The 24715-nt window shown below is 44.3% G+C and overlaps 1 protein-coding gene across 1 annotated transcript in view; it reads right to left on the bottom strand.

Moving 5' to 3' along the window:
• Nucleotides 1-16521, bottom strand: part of PAQR5 (progestin and adipoQ receptor family member 5) — a 40052-nt gene extending 23531 nt beyond the window's left edge. Inside the window, exon 1 of the mRNA XM_032417391.1 lies at nt 16357-16521. Within this exon, the coding sequence (XP_032273282.1) occupies nt 16357-16407 (51 nt within the window). The 5' untranslated portion in view covers nt 16408-16521. The remainder of the gene's footprint in view (nt 1-16356) is intronic.
• Nucleotides 16522-24715: the final 8194 nt, after the last annotated feature.

Below are 24715 nucleotides of genomic sequence, written 5' to 3'. Positions count from 1 at the left end.
TTTGGCTCAGGTCATGATCTCAGGGTCATGAGATCGAGCCCCATGTTGGGCTCTGCGCTGGGGATGGAGCCTGCTTGAGATTCTCTCTCCCCCTCTGCCCCTCCACCTCCCCCACCTCTGTCAAATAAATAATCTTAAAAAAAAAAAAAGAACACAGTGGGTAACATGTACTATGTCTTGAGGTTCTGAATCAAGTGGAGAGAGTGAGGGGTTACCAGGGTAAACAGTCAAATCTGGGCCACTGATGTGCCATGTGTCCTTGAGCCGGCCACGACTCTCAGTGCCTCAGTGTCCTCACCTATAAAACCATGAATACGCGCTCTTTCTCCCTCTCTGACAAATAAATTAAAAAAAAAAAATCTTAAAAAAAAAAAAAGGGACGCCTGGGTGGCTCAGTCGGTTAAGCATCTGCCTTCAGCTCAGGTCTTGAGCTCAGGGTCCTGGGATCGAGCCCCGCATCGGGCTCCCTGCTCAGCGGGAAGCCTGCTTCTCCCTCTCCCACCCCCCCTGCTTGTGTGCACACTCTATCTGAAAAATAAATAAAATAAAATAAAAAATCTAAAAAAAAAGCCATGAATACGTTCCCTTCTTAGTTCAGTTCTGGGTTCAACTGGTCAACCAGGGGGAGGGGGACCCATGAAGCTGGTTCATGGTCCAGTGAAAAAATACTATTTAAATTAGGTTTGGGTCTTAGCTGATTAAAGCAATTTGTTCCAGTTTTTGATTCACGGTTCAATCCTGCTGACGTCTCTGGTTTACAGCAGACAGGCCTCTGTCCCCAGCAGCAGGAATCCTGGCTTCCAGCTGCCCACCCCACCAGGGCCGCTGACAGGGAGGCAGACAGGCCCATGGCCTTCAGCCTTCAATGCATGTGAGGAGGGTAGCGTGTGCTTGGTGGACATGCGAAGGCCCTGCGGCTGAAATTGGGGGTCTAGCATTCCATCTCACATTTCAGTCTTCCCTTTATAAATAAAAATAATTTATTAAGGCATTGGCCTCTTATTAAAATGTAAAGACTCCAGAACAGAGCCACTGTTGTTGATGATTCACGCCTTCACATGAATGAGTTTAGCAGATCCTGTGTAGAAGGAGATCTCATGACCAGGCGGCCTGCAGAGCGCTGGCACATGGGGGGTGGTAGCACACAGGGAGGGGGGCTGCAGGACAGCTTGGACATGGGGCCCACAGGTGGGTAGTGGATGGACGGGAGCCAGAGGGGGAGACCGCGTACATTTTGCTGGTGGTGACGCAGGGTGTGACTACCGTTCTTCCCTCTTTGGATCCTGCATTTGGGGAAGCAAAAGAAAGCGCCAACACAGTCAAGAGCCCGAGGGGAACAGAAGGGCTGGGAAATTCACAAGCTGGACAACTTGACCGCACTCAAGAATCTTGCCCCATATCTGGGGAGGCTACTTGACCACCAACGCCAGGACTGGGCCTATATTAAGAGAATCTCCTCTGACCTGCTATCCTGACCCCAGACACGGATGGGAAGCCCACCCACTAACCGTGCCGTAGAGACAGGATTTAAAGCAGCCCTTCCAAAAAGAAAAGGACAGATAGATAAAGAATGGACAAAAGAATGGGAGTCCTTCAGTCCCAGAAGAGCCTGTTCTGACCTGCTCCTTCCCTCCTCAACTTGAACCTCAGTTTATTAGGCCAAAATGCTCGATGCGCTCTTGTTCTGAGCCCCTCTGAGCAGGGGAAAGGAGCGGCATTCCCTCCATCTTCCCGCTCTGGCCTCCAAAGCGCTTTGCATAGAGTAGATCTCAAAAGAAGACATGCTACGTAATTCTAAACAACAAATGAAACATTTGAAAACAATTTTGTATTCATACCCAGTCTCAACCCCCAAAGGCAAATTGCAATCATTGCCTTTAGTACTCCGTAGCTGGGTCTCATTCCTAAGCAGCCCCAGGTTAGCAGATGCTGGCTAATTTGCACAGTGGAACTGATTTGTAGGAATCCACCGCGCATCCCTGGTTGCAGGCTAGGCAGTTTAATAGGAAATGAAATCAAATTGTGTGCAGCCTATTATTTAGAAGTGAGAACGCCCAGGTTCTCGGGGTGGAAGGCCACAGCAGCAGGTTTTCCTTTTAGTGTCTGCCAAGGCTTGGCTTCCAGGAAAGACGCTGTGCACCCGCCAGCTGATGCCTGAAATTCCACTGCGACCATTTCAAACCCTTGGTTTTTCTAGCCATTAATCACCTGGGGAAAATCATCGCACGTTCTGGCTCGCGGTAAATAGGAGCAGATTCTGACAGCAGGCCGAGGGGCGAGGCAGAGTGGGGGGGTCAGGTGCTGTCAGGGGGGCAATCTGCATTTCCCACCCAAATCTCAAGGAGTCCTCATGACCTTGTGAGGGACAGCCTTTCATTGTCCCCATTTCACAGAAAAGGAAACTGAGGCCCAGGGAGGTTAAGACATTTTCCAAGCTCCCAGAAGCGGGGGGCGGGGGGCAAATCTGAAAGCTGCATGCACACCTCCGACTTCATTTCTTCGGCCTCTTATGCTATCATGGGCCTCTCAGAAGGGCTCTGGAGGAGAGGAAGCGCTCATCTCTTGACCTGTGGTGTGATTTTGGACTGTCGGGTACTTCTCTGAGCCTCAGTTTCTTCTTCAAAGTGGTGTCACAGGCTGAATTGTGTCCCCCACAAAATTCAAGACCCTCACACCCCCCACCCCCGTACCTCAGAATGTGACTGTCTTTGGGAGACAGGATCTTAAAAGAGGGGATGAAGTTACAATGAGGCTGTTGGGGTGGATCCCGGTCCCATCTGACTGGCATCCCTTAGAAGCAGGGGCGACACCAGGGGCGGGTGTGCACAGAGGAACGGCCACGTGAGGGGCAGCATGGAGGCCGCGTCTACAAGCCAAGGAGAGAGGCCTCCAGAGAACCAACCTTCGCCTGCACCCTGATCTTGGACTTCCAGCCTCCAGAACTGTGAGAAGTAAATTTCTGTTTGTCCAGTCAGTCTGTGGCACTCTGTGATGGCACCCTGAGCTGGCTGGTTGGGTGACAATTTCTCTAAATCGGTGCCTCACAAACGTTCTTCCACAGGTGTCGGCAGATGGCCCGGGGATCTTGCTGCAACTCGGTGGGGCTAGGGGAGCATCTGCCACTCCTCACAAGCTCCCAGGGCATGCAGGATGGGCCCATCCCGTCCCTCAGCATCCAGCGGTCCCCTCCCTGCCCAGAATCCAATTCATTGCCAAATACGAGGTTCCCTTTAGGTAAGAGGGACAAGATGCACCTAAAGACACGGGCACGAAAAGCCAAAGCAGGAGAGAGAGACAAGGGAGGAGTCTGGTGAGGTGTTTGCAGGCAGAAGGCATGGAGGTAACGGAGAAGGCAAAGGGCAGCCCACGAGCTGATGCACCGATTACAACCTGCCATTTAGGGAGTGCCTACAGTGTCCTTGGCACCGGGTTGGACACAAAGCCACTGTCTTATGCAGGACAGACCACGCTTAGCCCTGGCAAGAGGGAGCATTTAGGATTTCAATAAAATACCATAAAACCGCTTGTACACAACTCACATGCAATTACTAGAACTACAAATAGGCTGAAGTAATAGCCAACCATTGTCGGTATTAAGCAATGACAGGTGAATGTCGTTGAGAACTTTGGTGTCGTGTTTTTAAAAAATTAAGCGTGTGATGTTCAGTCAAGAAGAAGGATGCTTTTTGTACATGTGCCCCAATATTTACAGAAAATGAAGCTAAATTTCTTCTGGCTGAACATAAAAGATGGATAAAAAGTAATTAACCAAATTACATCTCACTATCTAAGATGGAGGATCCAAAGGATATTAGTAATTTAATAGACAATAAAGTGACAAAAAACCACATAAAATGTCTTAAAAAATTAGTATTGCTCAATTCAGGTGTGGTGTACCAGGGGGAAAAGTCCCACTGAATGACTAGCACTGCACACAGCACAGACCTACAGAAGCAGCAAGGAAGTTGAAACAATGGCACATTCCATCGGTTTTCCCTTTGTTGTAAAAATGCAGTCTTTAAGAACTAGGAAAACAATTTTCAATTGTAGGTGCTGATTTAAAAATCTGCCATGGACTAGGCTGTGGTAACAGTGTAACATGATTGGAAAGTCTGCGGCAGGCAGGATTACGGCCCCCCAAAGCTGTCCACGCCCTCATCCCAGAAACTGTGACCATGTGAGGTTAACGTGGTAAAGGAGAATGAAGGTCACAGATGGAATTAAGGCGGCTGATCAGCTAACCTTAATATAGGGAGATGATCGGGATTATCCAGGTGAGCCTGGTATAATCCCAGGGTCCTTAAAAGCGGAAGGAGAGGGCAGAAGAAGAGGGGCAGAGGGAGATGAGGCCATAGAAGAATGGACAGAGATGCCACACTGTTGGCTCTGAAGTCAGGCAGGGGCTGGGAGCCGACGAAGCAGGTGGCCTCGAGAAGCTGGAACAGGCAAGAAAATAGATTCTCCCCTCGAGCCTCCACCAACACCTTGATTTTAGCCTAATGAGACCCATGTTTTAAAGCCACCAAGTCTGTAGTAATTTGTTCTGGCAACAATACAAAGTCAGAATTTGACAAAACATCCAAAAGCAATCTGAGAGCTGGAAATAAATGGCAATACATGGTCTCAGTTTCTTACTGGGAGGACTGATGACTTCCTTATGGAAAATTCAAAGATGGTGTGTAACATTCTCTGAATCTTCTCCAATATGGGACATTTTTTTTTTAAGATTTTATTTATCTGAGAGAGTGAGAGAGCATGTGAGCATGAGCAGGGGAAGAGGCAGTCAGAGGGAGATGTAAACTCCCTGCTGAGCAAAGAGACTGATGTGGGGCTCGATCCCGGGACCCTGGGATCATGACCTGAGCCAAAGGCAGATGCTTAACCCCCTGAGCCACCCAGGCGCTCCCAATATGGGACATCTTGCTGAAACGTATATCAAACTTGACCATAAACCTCTGATTCACACCATGGGAATGCCAAATAAATGCCATTACATTCTTAGATTTCATCTAGACAAGATGCAAGATGATGGAAAGAAATCAGTGAAACAGAGGGTCCTCAAATACAGAGCAAACCCCATCTTGGGGAGGAAATGACATTAATTTTGAGTCTGAGCACTTCACACGTATTCATTATGGGATGTTGTTAGCAAAAGCTTACAAAAATATCGAGGTTTGGCTATTTCACTTTTAAAGGGATTCAAAGTACACATTTATTATCTTAGATACATATAGGATTTTTCTAAACCAAAGGAGCCACATGTGAAATATGTAACAAAAATGACGTTTGAAGAAAACAAAACTTAAAAAAAGGAACAAAATCATCTCTGAACTATGGAAGAGAAGATTCACATACAAATAATCCTGAAATTAACTTCCATACAGATTACTTTTCTGAGCATTATACATTATAGTACAATTTTCACTAAGCAAAACATTGCTCTATCAGTTTTCTTTATGGTATCTTTTTTCTTGAAAAAAGAAAAATCAAATTTAAGTACTTTATGGATCTAGGTATTGTGTTAAGAGAGAGTAAAAACAGCCATATAGAAGATTGTAATGTATATATAATTAAAATATGATATAATTTTTCTTCTTAATTGTAATTATCATATACAACTTCACTGTGTTTGAACTTGATAAAATTTATACTTCATTTCTGATTCTAAATATGGCTTTAAGAATATTTTCCAATAATTCCAGTTGCTCTACCTTTAGCAAAACTGAGCAGAAACTCACCAGAAGTTTCTCCCAAATGAAATTAATTAAAAAAAAAAAAAAACTAAGACTCAGGGACTCAGGAATAGTGGTCTAATTTGGAATTACTGTTAATAGAATACAAATTATGTGATAATGTTGATTACAGCAGTATAACCCATAATTTTGCTGAAATAAAGGCAAAAAATAAATTTAATGGAATAAACATGTAGTAACTCATAAATTATGTACGTTTTTATTTTATTACGCATCCAAACATCACTAATCCATCAATAACATACAGATATGTGCAACAATCATTAAATTTAGTTATCTTTGCTATTTTGCTGACTTCTGCTATATAAAAATTAGAGCTTTACATATACTCTTTTGTGATTATGAAGGGATATTTGTCAAGGGAGAACAGAACCATTCTATAGAACTCTTTGCTAGCTCCATACATAACTTCTACACATTCTGTGGTCTCCACGGTTCTCCTGATTCAGACCCAGCGCATGTTAGGAGCAGACCCTGTTTCACTGGATCATCATGAGAGGACTGCACGGTCAAGACTGTCAACCCCATTTTACAGATAAGGAAACTGAAGCTCCATGGGAGACGTTTCCAAGGCCATAATTAATAGCAGAACCAAGATGTAACCGCTAGTCTGTTGGCTTGCAAAAGCCCATCACGCTTCACTGCATCTACCCAAGTGAAACAAGCGATTGCTATAGTGGATGGAAATGCTAAGTGTGAGCAGAGTTCTCAGAAGGGAAAGATCACTGGGACCCTCTACCCATGATGGAGGAAGAACCAGAAAGAATGGCTGGGGGCCTTCTGGCTTGGGAAGAATGATGGACCACTAGATGTCACGAAAGATCCTTCTGACTAAAACAACGAAAATGCCGGATGAACTCTGCATCGTCTGCTGGATAAATGTATCAGCAAGATGACAACAAAAGTAAGGAAGTCACAAAGCCCCCTAACAAAGGGCAACTGGGAGCCCCATGTGGGAAGCTGCCTTCAACATCAGAGTTTCTGCTGCTAGGCTCTGCAAATAAAAGATGAACCCTAAAGCCCACCAAAGGCAGACCTTGCCATTAAGGCTAGGACTATAAAGGTGAGAGAATGTGAAATAAATCCAACCAGGCAGAAGGAGACAATAAGGAAAATTGTCTCTCTGAAACAATCTCTCCCCAGAATTCAGAACCATCAGCTAGATTTCATATGGCTTTCTGATCCAAACCCACACTACTTCTATGGTCCAAGAAATCTCCAGTAGTAAAATTAAAGTGGTTACAAATAAATAGAGGTCAAAGTTTTGTGGCTCCCTCAGGTAAGTAACAAAATCAAATGCAAATCCTTTCTGGAGGATTTCTGCTTTAACACAACAAGCATGCCCACGCCTGCAAACAACACCAGGCCTCAGAAACAGCAAAAACCATAGGTGGCAGAAAGAAAGCTCGAGGAATAGATGCTGAAATATAAAATCAGTATGTTCAATATGTTTAAAGAAATAGCTTAAAAATATTAATGAAAATAGACTTAAAAAGAATCTAATATAACTTGGAAGTTCAACATTGAAATAAAAAGTCATTGAAGGGATAAATAGCAGACTATATCTCACTGAAGAGAAAATTAGTGAACTGAAAGCAGATTCAAAGAAAGCAGTTCAGAGAGATTAAGAGGTAGATATGAAAAACCAACGGCGCCTGGATGGCTCAGTTGGTTAAGCATCTGCCTTCGGCTCAAGTCATGATCCCCGGGTCCTGGGATCGAGCTTCGCATTGGGTTCCTTGCTCAGCAGAGAGCTTGCTTTTCCCTCTCCCTCTACCCCTCCCCGCCACCCATGTTTGCTCACTCTCTCTCTCTCATAAATAAAATCTTAAAAAAAAAAGAAAGAAAAACCAAATTAGAGAATATTTCTCCAGAAAGAGAAAAATACAATGGTTTTGTTGTGATATTTGAAGACAAAATGCTTCTAGGAGTTTTTGAACATTGCCAGTCCTCAGATCCAAGAAGTTAGGTGTGGCAGGGACAGTTGGGGTTCACCAAATATCCCATTTGCTTTCCTATGTTTCTCAGCCTTTTCTGCAGTTAGGTTGGGGCCATGTGACTATTTCTACTTAATGTGACATCTAGGTCAGGTCAGTTAAAGCAGGGTGTCTTCTTGTAGGAGATATCATGATGCATCAGCAGGGAACACTGCCCTCCTTCAGAACTGAGCCACCCATCCCTCTATGGGAACTTCTTTTGGCAAAGCCCACTACACTGACCACGTTATACTCCCTGCCCAGCGGCAGCACACACATCCACTGATGGTGGATATGAAGTCCTGGCTTCCTTTTCTCATTTGGGACAAGTCTGAAGCACAAACCCCATTCTAGAACATTCTGTGTGATCAGCTGAGCCCTTGCCCTTCCTGCCTAGTATAATTTTTCATGTTATAATGCTGGAGTAGCCACCAAGCTAATAAATATAGAGCATGTTTCTAGATATTAACTATAAAACAAGTGGAGGAGAAAATCAAATGTTAAAAGGCAAAAAGAAATAAGGATGTAAAACTCAATCCAAAGAAAACAAGAAAGGAAAGGACAACTCAACAGAGAAAATAACAAATAGGAACCACATAAGATGATCAAAATAAATGTAAATATATCAATCATCTTTATAAACAGACTAAACTGTCCAGTTAAATGACAAATACTGTCAAACTAGATAAAACCCAACTGTGTGCCATTTACACGAGATACAGTTAAAATATAAGGACAGGGAGGCATTAAAAGTCAAAGGAAGGAAAGAACTAAACCAGAAAAATAACAAAAACAATAAAGTTGGAGTTGCTACATGACTGTGAGACAGATTCTAAGATAGAAAGCATTACTACTTAGCAAAAGAATCACTACAAAATATTAAGAAATTTACTGCACTAGGAAGATATTACATAAATTCGGATGTACCTAAAAAACACAGGCTCAAAATATATAAAGCAAAAATTGACTTATGCACAAGGAGTAATTCACAAATCTGCCATCATGGTGGAAGATTTTCACATATCTCAATGCTGGATAGATCAAGCAGAATAAAATTAGTAATAATAGAAAAATTTTTGATCTTACAGTACACATATGCAATACTGCCCCCAATTGAAGATTATACATTATTTTTGGGCACACTTAGAAGATTTATGAAAATTGATCATGTGCTAAACCATAAAGCTAGTCTGAACAAATTTCAAGGATGGGAATTACACAGAGGACACTCTCAGTCTGCAATCAATTAATTTAAATCAATAACAAAACTCCAGACTTTGGGGGAATTAAAAAAAATACACACACACTTCTAAGCAATTGTAAGTTACATAAGAAACCAAAATGGGAATTAGAAATGAATTCAAAAAGCACATGTGGTCTGCAGTTAAAGCAGTACTTGAGGGAAATATATGTACTCAGTTGCTTACATTAGAAGGCAGAGTATGATTAACTTAAGAAGTTAGAGAAGAAACAGCAAAAGGAATCCAAAGCAGAAAGAAAATAATAAAAAATAACAGACACTAGAGATATAAAATACATAACAGAGAGGCTCCACTGAGCCACAAATCCACCTCTTTTCAAATATTAAAAAAAAAAAAAAAGACAAACTGGCAAGATTAATTAAGAGGAGAAAAAAGCAAAACCACATGATTATGTCAATAGACACAGAAAAAGCATTTAACAAGATCTAATACTCTTTCATGACACAAAGACACTTGACAAAATAGGAATAAAACTTCTTCAACCCAGAGGCACCTGGGTGGCTCAGTCCATTAAGCCTCAGACTCTTGGTTTCGGCTCAGGTCATGATCTCAGTGTGTGAGGTCAAGCCCCGTGTGCAGCACCCCCCACCCCTCCCCTTGGAGCCCTGCCTTGAGCCTCTCTTTGAGCCCCATGATGGGCTCTGTGCTCAGCGAGGAGTCTGCCTGTGGTCTGCTTGAGATTTTCTATCTTTCCCTTTCCCTCCCCCTCTTCCCCTCTGCCCCTCTCCCCGCTCTCTCTCTCTTTCTCTCTCTCAATAAATTAATAAAATCTTAAAAGAAAAATTTTTTTAAACTTCTTCAACCCAGTAAAGGCCACCTATGAGAAACTCACAGCTAACATACCTAGTGTTGGAAAATGGAATGCTTTCCCCCTAAGATCAGGAACAAGATAAGGATGTCTGCTCTCGCCACTTCTATGCGATATCAGAGTGGAGGTTCCAGCTAGGTCAACTGGACAAGGAAAAGAAAGAAAAGGCATCTAGATAGGAAAGCAAGATGCAAAACTATATTTTCAGGTGATATAATCTTACATATAGGAAATCCTAAAGGATCCACTAAAAAACTATTAGAACTAATAAATGAGTTCAGCAAGGTTGCAGAATGTAGGATCAATATACCCAAAATTAGTTTTATTTTTATATACTAGCAATGAACAATCTGAAAATGAATTTAAGGGAATAATTCCATGTACAGCAATATCAAAAACAATACAATGCTTAGGAATAAATTTCACAAACTCTTTTAATGGTATGAGACCTGTGCACTGAAAACTACAAAATATCACTGAAAGAAATTAAAGACCTAAATAAATGCAAAGACATCCCATGTTCATGGATTAAAAGACTTAATATTGTTAAGATGGTAATGCTCCCCAAATTGATCAACAGATTCAATGCAATCCCTAAAATAAATCCCAGCTGCATTTCTGTTCATTTATTTTGCAGAAATTGACATGCTGATCCTTAAATTCATATGGAAATGCAAGAGATCCTGAACAGTCAAACAATCTGGAAAAGGAAAAACAAAGTTGAAAGATCCACACTTCTCAAGTCTTATTACAAAGCTACAGTAATGAAGACAGTGTGGTACTGGCATAAGAACAGACAAATCAAGAGAATAGAAGTTAGAGTCCAGAAGTAAACCCTCAAATTTATACTCAATTGATTTTCAATAAAAGGGCCAGGAGAATTTATTGAAGAAGGAATAGTCTTACCAAAAAATGATGCTGGAGCTACTTGATACCAACATATATATACATAAAAAGAAGAAAGTTGGACTCCTATCCCATGCCGCATACAATCATTAACTCAAACATGGATCATAGACCTAAATGTAAGAGATAAAACTCTTAGCAGAAAATATAGAACTAAATCTTCATGACCTCAAATTAGCCACAGGATTCTTAGAATCTAGGACGCCAAAATCACAAGCAAGAAAATAAAAAAGTAGATAATAGCAAAATTTAAAACTTTTGTGCTGCAAAGGATACCATCAGTAAAGTGAAAAGACGGTGCACAGAATGGAAGAAAATATTTGCAAGTCATATATCTGATAAGGGAATTATATCCAGAATATGTAAAGAACACTTACGATTCAACAAAAAGACAAATGACTCAATTTAAAAATGAGGAAAAGTCTTGAACAGGTATTTCTCCAAAGAAGATATATGAACAGACAATTAGCACAAGAAAAGATGCTCAACCTCACTAATCGTTAGGGAAATACAAATTAAAACTACATCCTACACAGTGGGATGGCTACTATTAAAAAAAAAAAAAAAAAAAGAACCCAAACAAAACCAGAAAACATGTGTTGACAAGGATGTTGAGAAACTGGAACCCTTGTGAACTGTTGATGGGAACTTAAAATGGCGCAGCCACTGTGGAAAACAGTATGGTGGTTCCTCAAAAAATTACAAATAGAATTACCAAATGATCCAGCAATTCCACTTTTGGTTATATACCCAAAAGAACTGAAAGCAAGATCTCAAAGAAGTATCTGTACACCTATGTTCATAGTAGCATTATCCACAATAGCTAAAACATAGAAGTAATCCAGTATCTATTGATGAGGGAATGAATAAGCAAAATCTGGTAGATACATACAAGAATATTATCCAGCCATAAAAATGAAGGAATTCTGACATATACAACATGGATGAACCTTGAGGACATTACGGTAAGTGAAATTAATAGGCCAGTCACAAAAAGACAAACACTGTATGATTCCATTTATAGAAGGTACTAGAATAGTCAAAATCATAAAGACAGAAAGTAGAAGGATGGTTTTCAGAAGCTAAGGGGAGGGGGAAATGGGGAGTTATTGTTTAATGGGTATAGAGTTTCAGTTTTACAAGATAAAAAGAATTATGGAGATGTATGATGGTGCTTGCTGCACAACAATGTGAATATATTTAATACCATTGAACTGTGCACTTAAAATTGGGTAAGATGGTAAATTTTATGTGAAATGTATTTTACTACAATAAAAAAAATAGTTCAGCATAGAGTTACCACATGATCCAACATTCCGCTCCTAGGCATGTACTTAAGAGAACTGAAAACATGTTCATGCAAAAACGTGTACTCAAATGTTCATAGCAGCATTATTTGTAGCAGCCAAAAAAACGGAAACTCAAGGGTCCATCAACTAATGAATGAACAAACAGTGGTACATCCATACAATGGAATATTATGCAGCCACAAAACAAATGAAGTACTAACACATGGTACAGCATGAATGAACCTTGAAAACATTTATGCTCAGTGAAAGAAGGCATTTGCAGAAGGCCACCTATTATACAATCGCGTTTATACGAATTATAAAGAGGCAAATCCACAGAGACAGAAAGTAAATCAGTGGTTGCCATGGCAAGTAGGAAATGACTGCTAATGGGTACAGAGTTTCTTTCTAGGGTAATGAAACTGTTCTAAAATTGACCATGGTGAGAGTTTGTGCAACAGACTTTGTGTATGTCACCATACTAAAACCCCCAGGGCTGTGTATTTTAAAGGATGAATTTTATAGTATGTGAATTATATCTCAACAAAGCTGTTATAAAAAAAAAACTTCCCACACAGAAAATTCAGCTGCAAGATGAGTCATTCCATCCACCACTCCACAGGCTGCCATACATGTAGATTAGCAGGTAACGGTGCTCCCCTGGGTGGGAGGGGCACAAGGTGGTGGCCTTGCGGGACAATCGTGCAGGTACATTCTACGACCCACTCAGGAACACAGAAATCTAATATTATACAAAGTTTTCCACAGAACAAATAGGCAAGGCTCTCCAACTCATTGTGGTTGGTACAATCATAACCCAAATCTAGACAATGGCAGTATCTGAAGGAAACATTACAAGTCAACTCATTAGAATTAAGGCTCCTAAACAGGAGCAAGTGGGTGGCTCAGTCGGTTAAGCATCTGCCTTTGGCTCAGGTCATGATCTCAGGGTCCGGGGATCAAGCCCCTGGGATCAAGCCCCGCATGGGTTCCTTGCTCAGCAGGGCTCCTTGCTCAGCAGGGAGACTGATTCTCCCTCTCCCTCTGCCCCTCCCCCTGCTTGTGCTCTCTCTCTCTCTCTCTCTCTCAAGTAAAAAAAAAGTTCCTAAACAAAACACTAGCTGATTCAGCAATAGATTAAAAAGATATTACATCATGACCAAGTTTTATTTAAATGCAAGGTTAACTTAACATTACTAAATTGGTCAGTATAATTCACCACACTAATAACTTAAACAAATCATACACGACCATCTCAAAAGATGCATTGATAGGGAAAAAAAGGGTTCTGTAAAATTCATTCTTATTTAAAGGGAAAAAAATTCTAGAAAACAAGGGGTAGAAAGGAATATCCTTGACTCGATAAAGGTTATTTACATACACACACACAGACACACATAGAGCTACATTATCTTAAATGATGAAATGTTGAAAGCATTCTTTTTTTTTTTTTAAGATTTTATTTATTTATTTGACAGAGACATAGTGAGAGAGGGAACACAAGCAGGGGGAGTGGGAGAGGAAGAAGCAGGCTTCCCACTGAGAAGGGAGCCCGATGCGGGGCTCAATCCCAGGACCCTGGGACCATGACCTGAGCCGAAGGCAGACGCTTAACGACTGAGCCACCCAGGAGCCTCTGAAAGCATTCCTTTTCATTAAAATCAAGAACAATATGAAGATGCCTGCAATCATGCTTCATATTGTATTTTTTTTAAAGATCTTATTCATGAGAGAGAGAGAGCACATGTGAGCAAGAGTATAAGCAGGGGAGAGGGGCAGAGGGAGAGGGAGTCTGCCTTGGGGCTTGATCCCAGAACCCCAAGGTCATGACCAAGCCAAAGGCAGACGCTTAACCAACTGAGCCACCCAGGTACCCATTCATACTGTATTTTAACAAGCTCCTGATGATTCTGATGGCGGGGATCCAAGCACCCACTTTGAGAAACCCTGAGCTGGAGAAACCATTTGCCTACTGAGTTGGCTCCTGGGTCCTCAGGGCCCAAGCCCTCCTACCCAAGACCACACCATCTGGCTATGCTACCGTTCTTTCATAATAATCCCACTGTTCTATTTCATTTTTCTTGGATCCTCACAATAGCCCTGTGAGACTAAATTAACAAATATTATCTCCACTTTACAGATCAGGAAACTGAGGCTCAGAGAGGGTGGGGAAGTGGCCCAGTCCACACAGCTCATTAATATGCTAAAGGAGAGGCTATTCAGGGCCCCGTATGAAGACCTGATGATGGAAATGGCAGCCGACATTACTGACTCGACCCCATGTGCCAGGCACTTCACATGGGCCATCTCATAACCGTAACCCCAGGAAGCAGATATTCCCATCACCCCATTTTACAGGTGCAGAAACTGAGGTAGGGAGATTAAGTATCTTGCCCAAGGTCACTCCACAGACTGGGTATCAGAACCCAAAGAGCCCACTGAAAATAAGCTTAGCGTTTGTAGGAGGTCTATTCTAAATATTCATGCAAATTACATATGCATTTTTCTCCTCAATATACTTGCACCTGTTTTAACAACAAACGTTCCTGTCCCCCTCCCCCAGCAAATCTTCAAATAAAAGTACCCTCCAGGCAGGCAGAGCCACTGTTCGCTCCACGGCCGCACGAACCTTGAGCATGGGGCCCCAAAGCCCGGTAGTGGATGTAGGCGCCCAAGGAAGGTTTCGAAGCAAAAAACAGTGGATGTGAGGTATGATGTTGGTTCTCCGCCTCTGACTAGCACCATTTTACTAAAAAGGATACTGTCACCTCCAACCTCTATGAAAACCTGGACAGAGGAGACACGTTCCTCTTTAGCACTCCAGGGTTTTCTGGTCCTCGTCTTCAGGATCCCCACACTTCAGAAGCCCACAAAGTAGCCATTGAGACCTTCACTTCCCCTTCACGTCTTTCCTGGGCACATGCTCTGAATGCGACCTTGCCCAAAACACCCAGGGAGACATCTCAGCAGCACCCATGACCCCTCTCCCAAGAGTCCCCACGCCTGCTCGCTGCTTCCCTGTCCCCAGGCCTTTGTCCATGCCAGTCCTTCCACCTGTTCTGGTCGGCCCACCTCCCACCTCCTACCCACCCTCAAGCCATCTTAAAGATCTCCCTGAGCCCCTCCTCCCCCATGATGGAAGTGACCGATCCCTCCTCTGGGTCTTTCAGGACATACCCTAACCCACTTTGCAACAGAAGTGCGCATCCGTATTTTAAAATCCTCAGGGGCAGGATTTGTATGGGATTATTCCGAGTCTGGTGCGGAGTGACACCTTGCACATGGCAGGGCGTCAAGAAAAATTTCATGAGTGGATGAATCAAAGAATCACCCCGTGCTCCCACTAATCGCAGCCACTAGCAGTCTGTGGGTAGAAGCCAGCGGAGAACTGCACCAGGAGGAGGTACGGCCCTGGGAGCACACAGGAGGCGTCCTGCGAGGCCAGCCTCATTTTAATTTGTCTGTCACCTGCCGTGTCCCTCGCCTCTTCCACCAGACTGCTCTGCCCCGTGTCCCATCACCCCCCAGTGCCACCTAGCTGCAGCCACCCAGCCGCACAGGCTTTTGGGACAGAGCCTGGCAGGCTGCCCGCTCCTCATCTCTGTGCACCGGGCTGAGCGCGCCCAGGACTTAGGCCCCTGAGGGAAGTCAGAAGAGTGCTTGGCAGTCAGCAGCGTGGAAGGGTCTCCCTTCAGTCTGTGACATCCTCCAGATGAAACTTCCCACCCTGGCTCGTCTTCAGCCAAAAAGGAAGGGAATGTGACGCGGCAACAGGAGTGCGCAAGAAGTGGTGTTTGCTCCGCCAGGGAAGGGGGTGCGCCAGCAGAGGGGCCTCACCTCAGGCCGCTTACAAATGCGGATTGTCAAGGCCTGCCGGGTGTCTCGGGGTGGCCGCCTGTGAGCTCCCGGGCCCAGGAGTCCACGATGGGGCCAGGCCTGAGGCCCACGAGACACCCTCCTCCTCGCCCCAAGCCACACGGGGCCCGAGCCTCCTGCAAGTGATACGGACAAGGGCAAAGCCACACACCCGAGGCGACCTGGCCCCTGGCCTGCTTTCCAGCACCCCAGGGAGGGGCCCAAAGGAAACGTCTACCCAGCCAGATGCCACTGACTACATGGCTTCAGCTCGGATGTGGAGTCTCAAGAAAGACTTGGCTTCGGGATAAAATACAGATGTCACAGGGAAGGGTTACGACGTCAACAGTCTCAGGATCCCTCCCATTTCCAGGTTCAGTGTAGGTGGGGGAGACGGGGCTGCTGGCTGAAGACAAAGCCGGCAGCCCCCCACCTCGCCCCGGGGCAGAGGCCACAGGGCGCCCTCATCACTGCCTGGAGCTCAACCACCGGACCCACAGCACATACCTGGGGCATCTGGTCGATGCTGAACAGCCGGGGCAGCTTCAGGCTCAGCATCTTGAAGCTGGGCTGCGGGGGAAGGCCGGTGGTAGACAGCAGGTCCCCGTCACCGGCTCAGAGTCCTGACAGCGCCCGGGGTGTCTGAGGCCAGTCGGTACCCGGGCTACTTCCCTGAAAGAGGACGGCGTGAAGAAACCCAGTCAGCCTCAGCCCAACTCCAGCTGGATCAAGACTGTCAGATTGTTTAACCACGGAACAAACACTTGCTTGTGATGGCAAAATAATCAGGCTTCCTTAAAAACAGCAACAGAACTATCAGAGTGCTGAGTCATTTATTCCAAGAGTGCTGGAGGGGGGTCATTCACTCATGATATGGGTGATCATAAAGTTGGAGAGCCGGAAGGGCCGCGGAGACCACTGGGTCCCCTCACGTCGGACATCAGGGCCAGAGGGGCGGAGTGACTTCTCTAAGGTTGTGTGGCTAGGGGAGAGCAGGAGTGGCTGGCTCTCGGCTGCATCGTGGGCAGACCGTGTGAGCCCAAGTCTGCGTCCACTCAGTGGGCAGAGGAGGACAAGGGCCATGCCCCAGATCACCCAAAGAAAAGCAGCTCTTCCAGAAGGCCGACGGGGGCATTGTTGCCCTGAGACACACACACGAACCAGACAAGCAAATCCGAGGCACTTGTTGGAGACACAGCAACTCCGAGTAACAAGGTTGTTTAAATGCAGGATTAAGACTGCTTAACCGCTGTGAGTAATGTGAGCTAGAGGGACCCGAAGCCCTCAGGACAGGCCTAAGAAACAGAAACTTGCCAGCTGGGTTTAGCTGAGAAAGAGCAGTGCTAGGAATTTACCCTAGTTAATGCCTCGCCTGCTCCCATCACCACTGGGCCAAGATCTGCCACCTCCTTAGAGCCCCCCCTCCCCGCCCCGAGGAATTCTGTCCCTGCCTCTGAAGGTCCAGAGACCTTGCCTGTATCTCTCTTGTGACACCAACCGCCCCTGCCTGCAAAGCAAAGCTACCTGCCCAGGTGCTTGGAAAGGAACCTCCTGGGATGGCTGGAAACTCAGGGTATATGCGTGGCTCAGGCTGGGCCTTCAGCGAAATGCTTGTTTAACACCATTCATTAAAGCAATGGTGCTCATCCCCTGAACTTACAGTGTGTTTTGGTTTTTGTGGTTTGTTTATACTTTTGCTGCTTATTATAGTTCCTTATGTTTTATGTGTTATTATCTGGAACTCTGTAACAAAACACAATGTATTTGTGTTTCATTGCCATAAATTCGCTTCTTTCTTAAAACCATTGATGTAAGTATTATTCACAATAGTCCAAAGGCGGAAACAACCCAAGTGTCCACCAGCAGACAAAATAACAAAATACGGTCTATGCACATATGGAATATTATTCAGTCTTAAAAGGGAATGATATTGTGATCTGTGCTTCAACATCAATGAAACTTGAAAACATTATGCTAAGGGAAACAAGCCAGTCACAAAAGGACAAATGTTCGATGATTCCACTTATACAAGGTACCTAGAGTAGGCAAATTCACACAGACAAAAAGGAGATTAGAGGCTGGGTTGGTGGAAAAATGGGGCGTTGTTGTTTAATGGGTACTGAGTTTCCATCTGGGATGATAAAAAGTTCTGGAAACAGGGGTGGTGATGGTTGCACAACATTCTGACTGTGATGTCACTGAATTATACACTTAAAAATGGTTAAAATGGTCAGTTTTACATTGTACATATTTTACCACCGTAAAACCTTGTGTAATATTTCCAAGTTACAGAATAATGCAGAAAATACGTTTTTAAGAAAATAATTTTTTAAAAAGATTTTTTATTTATTTTTTAACAGAGAGAGAGACAGCGAGAGAGGGAACACAAGCAGGGAGAGTGGGAGAGGGAGAATCAGGCTTCCCACCGAGCCGGGAGCCTGATGAGGGACTCGATCCCAGGACCCCGGGATCATGACCTGAGCCGAAAGCAGACGCTTAACGACTGAGCCACCCAGGCGCCCCAAGAAAATAATTTTTAAAGCATATTTTACTTAGGTTAAAGAAAATAGAAGTTAATACTTTGCAAACAACATCGATGTGAGTGGGTCACAGCACACCTTGGTTCTCTCGGTTTTACAGGCCTAATTACCAAGACTCCCACACTCTCCGAGGCACCATGAATTCACCCAGTGGCAGGCCACAGGGTGGAGGTCCGGTACTGGGGGGACCTCAGGCACACCAGGAAATCCTCCAACAATAATGGGACCAAGGCTGGTCTCCACAGACCTGCCCACCTTGGTCCTCTGGTTCTCCCTCGAGTATCCTCAATGTCATGGGCAAGACAAGCAAACGGAATGGTCCCCTACTCTCCCAGCACACACCATCCCAGTAGGATGACCAGAGTAAACGGCAAACATAAAGGGTAATGACAATAGCATATGAGTCACCCATTTCTTCATTCAGCCACTGTTTACGCATGTCTGTCATGTGACAAGTAGGGGTAAGGCTAAATGAGTAGTTAAGGATTCTCTGTGGGTTGCTACAGCTTGAAGGACAAGGTGAGACTTTAACAGATATAAAAATTGTATGGGTTTGGGGCGCCTGGGTGGCGCAGTCGGTTAAGCGGCCGGCTCTTGGTTTCGGCTCAGGTCATGATCTCAGGGCCGTGGGACTGAGCCCTGTGTCGGGCTCCATGTTCAGCGGGGAGTCTGCTCAAGGATTCTCTCTCTCCCTCTCCCTCTGCTCCTCCTCCCCCTGTTCATGCTCTCTCTCTCTCTAAAATAAATAAATAAATCTTTAAAAAATTGTATCGGTTTGTGACACATAGAATGGAGGGAAGTAGGCATTCTCCATACCATTCTCTTCTTTCACTGCACAGGGAAACAAGATGAATAAGACAGTCACTGTCCCCAAGAAATGTATAAAGAAAGAGAGGAGACACCCAACTAGCCAGCACAAGTCACCCTGAGAAGGAGGGAAACTCTCACCCACTGCACCAAGCCCGTACTGGTCACCTTGCCCCCCAGCCCATCTCATTCACCCCCACTGTGGCCATCTCAGGAGGCGAGGCAGGGCGGGGAAGGGCCTGGGTGCTGGATTCCAGCCACTTGCATTCAAAGACTGGTTCATCATTTCCTGTGCAACCCTGGGCAAGAAACGTTAACACCCATGCCTCAGTTTCTCTAAGGGTAAAATGGAAATAACAGTAGTACTTTCTTCATGGGGGTGTCGTTATGATTAAAAGACAGAACCCATGTGAAGGGCCTGCCATAAAGTAAGGGTCCAACAAACACTTGCTATTATTATGAATTTTCAGAGAGGAAAATTCATTTTCTATTTTACAGGCAGGAAAATGGAAGCGTGGAAAAACTATGGGGCTTGCCCAAGATCACATAGCTAGTGGCTAGTAGAATTGGATTTGATTTCTGGTTTCGTAAGTTTCCTTTTCAAAAGAAAATGGACTTTGAATAAAGGTTATGAAGAGCACAGAGCACTAGGTCTTATTTTCCCTTTGCTACTGAAAGAAGGTGGACAACGCAGAGTGTTTACGATGTTTATAACCCAGAGGCTAAAGGATGGCGCTCCTTGTCTGTTAATCAGGTTGAGACAAACTCTCAGGTAAGACTTGACCTTGGCTCTTTCAAAAGCGGGAGATTTCTCGTGTCCTGTCTTTCTGCCAAGGAGGTAAGAACTCTTCCATTAAACTATTGTTAGGTTGCATCTGAAACGTAAACCTTTCTGTCTGTTGAAATCGTGAAACATCCCTGGATGGTCATGGAAAGTCAGAAAGCGTGGCTGATGATTCATATGTCGTATCCCTTCTTAATCACGGCAGATAAAATTGAACGTCAAATGAACTCACTGGTCTTTTTAGTTCCCATCACACGCCAAGCTCTTAATTTCACCAACACTATAAAAACCAGAGTGTAATTTCCAGTATTTCAAACAGCAGCTTGGTTTGCTCTCTCTGTCTACAGAGGCCTAGAAACAAGAGTGAATAAAACAAAAAGGCTTCGGACAGTTCCCATTAGAGACACAATGTGAAGCTTTGCCAATATTCCGTTGGTATATTGGCTTTCCATGTTGAGATTTCATTTAAATGAGGGCTCCACAGCTTAAAGATATGTTTTAAAACAGCTAGAAAGGGGAAAATGGGCTATAACATACTCTCCAAGACCTGCCAAGTTCTCCTGAAATAGCCCTAAAAAACACTTAAAAAAAAAAAAAAAGGCCAAATTATCACAACAAAATCACCATCAAATTTCTGGCTAGTCCTCTCAGATTTCTCAGATTTAAGACCAAACAAAATTAATACAAGGTGAAATTTGCACCTGACCACCTCATCCCTCTCAGGCTAGCACTCCATCCATATTCCTGGAGGTCCCTCCCCCCAGAAATTTCATGCTATACACTGTGGATCCCAGACCTTGAGGACTTGGCCAGCAAAACCTGTAACCTCCCAAATATGTCTACATATAAGGTTGCTGAATAGAAGTTGATGGCCTATTTTCCCAATGAGAGGGTCCAAAAAATGTGTAACTTCTAGGGATGCAAATGAACTAGTACACAATCTCTCTCTCTAACATTAACTTACTAACGTGGCTAGACGTATTAGAATCCCTTCCTATATCCAACATATTAATTTTAAAATACTGCTTTTTCCACTCACATCTCACAGAAATAAGTGTATTCAAAATCTTCACATGCATCTTCGATAACAGTATCTTCATAACTACAGCCATGTTTTGGAATTACTAATATAGTTTAAGTGAAAAATATTCTCATTTCCATATAAGTTATTTGAAGTCTGTGCTTTTTTTTTTAAGAGAGAGAGAGAACACGTGGTGGGGGGAGGGGCAGAGGGAGAGGGAGAGAGAGAATCTCAAGCCAGCTCCACGCCCAGCGCAGAGCCCGACGTGGGGCTCCATCTCACAATCCTGAGATCACGACCTGAGATCACGATCAAAGCCGAAATCAAGATATCAAGAGTCAGGACCCTTAACCAACTGAGCCACCCAGGAGTCACCGAAGTCTATACTTTAGAGAAACTGCGTTTAATTAAGCTGCTGCTACAAGATGTATCCTGAGTCAGAAGTATTCATTTGCTATTATTATACTGCCCATGATTTGCTTTCAAACACGTGACACAGTGTGATATGAAATTGTTAGGTCTAACCCATACCCCTGGGGTGGTGGTGAATTAGCATTTGAAAGACTAACCATAAACTCACACTCCAGAGGCCACACCTTTGGTTCAGCTGGGGTTATTTCTGAGCCACACCAAAGGGTTTGCGAATTAGCACAATGGGTGCTGTTTAATTGGAGAAATGAGTGGAACAGAAGACATGGGAGCTGATGAGAAGGATGGCCCAGGCGCCCTTCCTCTTGCATGAGCGGGGATGGCGACGGATGCCCCAGGGTGGCTCCCCTCTGCATGAGCCCAGGTGTGCCCTGTAGGGAGGATTCAGGAGCCTGAAGCCAGGAAGTCCAGCTGATACAGGCCCCCAGACAAATGTTGTATCAACCTTGCACGCGCTTACAGAAAAGGTGCGCAAAAGTGATCCTAAAAGAGCAGAGGGTTGGGAATCCCCTGCCCACAGAATAGGCCGTCCTGCTTTTGCACCTGCTGAAAAATATGTGCATGGCAGCGGAACTCGGCCTGAGACTCACTGTGCCGTGCCACCTGGCCGTGAGGGTGTGGGGGTCCCCTCGCTCTCAGGTACCTCTAAACACTGATAGAGCCCACGACTGCATCTCAACGCACTTTCAGACACTCTCAGCTGGAAGTCACACCACTATTTTGTGTCCCAGGGGAAAAAATGCTGCCAATCATAATCAGGAGATGGTATCACTGATTGGCAATGAATCCTGATTTCAGAGCTCGTAAAACAGCACCACATAGGAATTGAGGAAATACAGAAATTGTGAATGAGCGATTGGCTTGGGTCAGTTTGCAATGGCTACTCTTTCCATCTTCCTACTCTGCTCTTGAGAGGGATCAAGGTCTCCTTTATAACAAAACCAGTTCTTACAAATGGGAGGTCAGGCCCCTGGGAATAAATCTCAATCTGGGTTACACTTTCTGCCTAAATCTCCATCTGTATTACATTTTCTGTCTCTTTCCGTTGCTTGTGTGTGTCAGGTGCCCTCTCGAAGGATCCAAACAAGCACGGCCGGGAAGAGTTTCGGGTTACCGTATCTCCCCCAAACAGGTCATACAGCCAGCCAACTGTTCAAAATAAAGGAATACACTGGCCCCAAATGTAAAAACTCTGGATGGACCTATTATGCCACTTCCTCTTTTCTGAAAAAAAATTATGCTGGAAAACAAAAAACTCATAGTCGGGCATATGTAGCAAAAACAAAGAAGGCTCTTTGGTAGGGAATTTTTCCCATGCTTGCTTTAGAAAACTAGAAACATGAGATCAGGAAGCTCCTGAGAGGTCTCTAATCCAAGTTACCACTGGATGCATGAATTTCATCAATGGCGTTACAGACAAGAAGTCAGATATTTGACCCAAAGAAGCAACGTCCACAGAGGGAGTTCAGGATCCATGAGTAGACAGTGGGGAGCGCAGGAGAGAGGACGGTCGCCCCTTTCTGCCCACACTGGCCGGCCAGCCCACCTCTGATTCCCCCCTTCCCCTGGGGCTCCTGTTTAGGTCTCCTTCATGTTAAACAGAAAACAGCACAGAGCCCAGGAGGCGACTGGGGCAGAGTTTCCGTCCCATTACTGTGCCAGAAGGCCCCTCTCAGAGGACCACCAAATGGTCCTCACCGTCACAGAGGGTTGAACTTGCACTAGGGAAGGTGGGGGATAGGAGTGGGCAGAGTCTAAGAGCAGCCCCAAGCCGCCTTCATACTCCTGCTTTACCTTAAAAATGCATATGAAAATCAAAAATTTTTGTGCATCAAAGGGTACTATCAAGAGAGTGAAAAACAGGCGCCTGGGTGGCTCAGTCGTTAAGTGTCTGCCTTCGGCTCAGGTCATGGTCCCAGGGTCTTGGGATCAAGCCCCTCATCGGGCTCCCTGCTTGGCGGGAAGCCTGCTTCTCCCTCTCCCACTCCCCCTGCTTGTGTTCCCTCTCTTGCTATGTCTCTATCATAAAATCTTAAAAAAAAAGAGAGTCCAGAGAGAGAGTGAAAAACAGAAAATATTGCAAACCATACACCCGATAAGATTAATATATATAAAGAACTCCTACAACTCAACAACAATAACCCAATTCAAAAATGGGCAAAGGACTTAAGTAGACATTTCTCCAAAGAACACATACACATGGCCGATAAGCACATGAAAACCTGTGGTTCAGCAGCACTAGTCATTAGGGAAATGTGAGTCAAAACTACAGTGAGATACCACTTCACACCATTAGGATGGCTATTATCAAAAAAAAGTAACAAGTGTTGACGAAGATGTAGAAAAATTGGAACCTTAGTGTATCGCTGGTAGGAATGTAAAATGGTGCAACCACTCTGGAAAACAGTACGGCGGTTCCTCAAAAAATGACCCAGAGAATTACTATAGGATGCAGAAATTCCACTTCTGGGCATATACCCAGCAGGGACCAGATATCTGTACACCTATGTTCAGAGCAGCAGTATCCACAATAGCCAGAAGGAAGAAGTGCCCCAAGTGTCCACCAGCAGATGACTGAGCGCAATGCGGAACAGACATGCAATGGGATGTTATCCAGCCTTCAAAAGGAATAAAATTCTGACACGTGACCACACGGACGAACCCTGAAAACATCATGTTAAGTGAATAAGCTAGACAAAAAAGGACAACCACTGTGTGATTCCACTTATAAGAGGTCCCTAGAATAGGCAAATTTATAGACAGAAAATAGAATAGAGGTTGCCAGGGGCTGGAGAGGGGGGGAAATGGGAAGTCGCTGTTTAATGGGTAATGATGAAAATGTTCTGGAAATGGATAGTGATGATGTTTGTACAACATTGTGACTATAAGTAATGTCACTGAACTTAACACTTAAAAATAGTTGAAATGGTAGGCACCTGGGTGGCTCAGTCGGTTAAGCATCCGACTCTTGATCTCAGCTCAGGTCTTGATCTCAGGCTAGTGAGTTCAAGCCCCCTGTGGAGCCTACTTTAAAAAAAATGGTTAAAATGGTAAATTTTATGTTATGCATATTTTGTCACAATAAAAAAAGTATCTAAAAAAAGCACGTGAGTTTTATAGTCTGCTCCACCACTGGGCTATGTTTGTATTAACATAAAAATTTATTTTCTCCAAATCTTCCAGAAAAATACAAATCATAAATATATACATATTGTCTCAGTCCATTCAGGCTGCTCTAACAAAAAACCATAGAGTGGGTGGCTTATAAACAGCAAACAGTTGGAG

This window comes from Phoca vitulina, unplaced genomic scaffold (genome assembly GCF_004348235.1).
Source record: "Phoca vitulina isolate PV1807 unplaced genomic scaffold, GSC_HSeal_1.0 scaffold20, whole genome shotgun sequence".
Classification (NCBI taxonomy): Eukaryota; Metazoa; Chordata; class Mammalia; order Carnivora; family Phocidae; genus Phoca; species Phoca vitulina.
The sequence above is the reverse complement of the archived record's forward strand: the minus strand, read 5'-3'. Positions and strand labels throughout refer to the sequence as shown.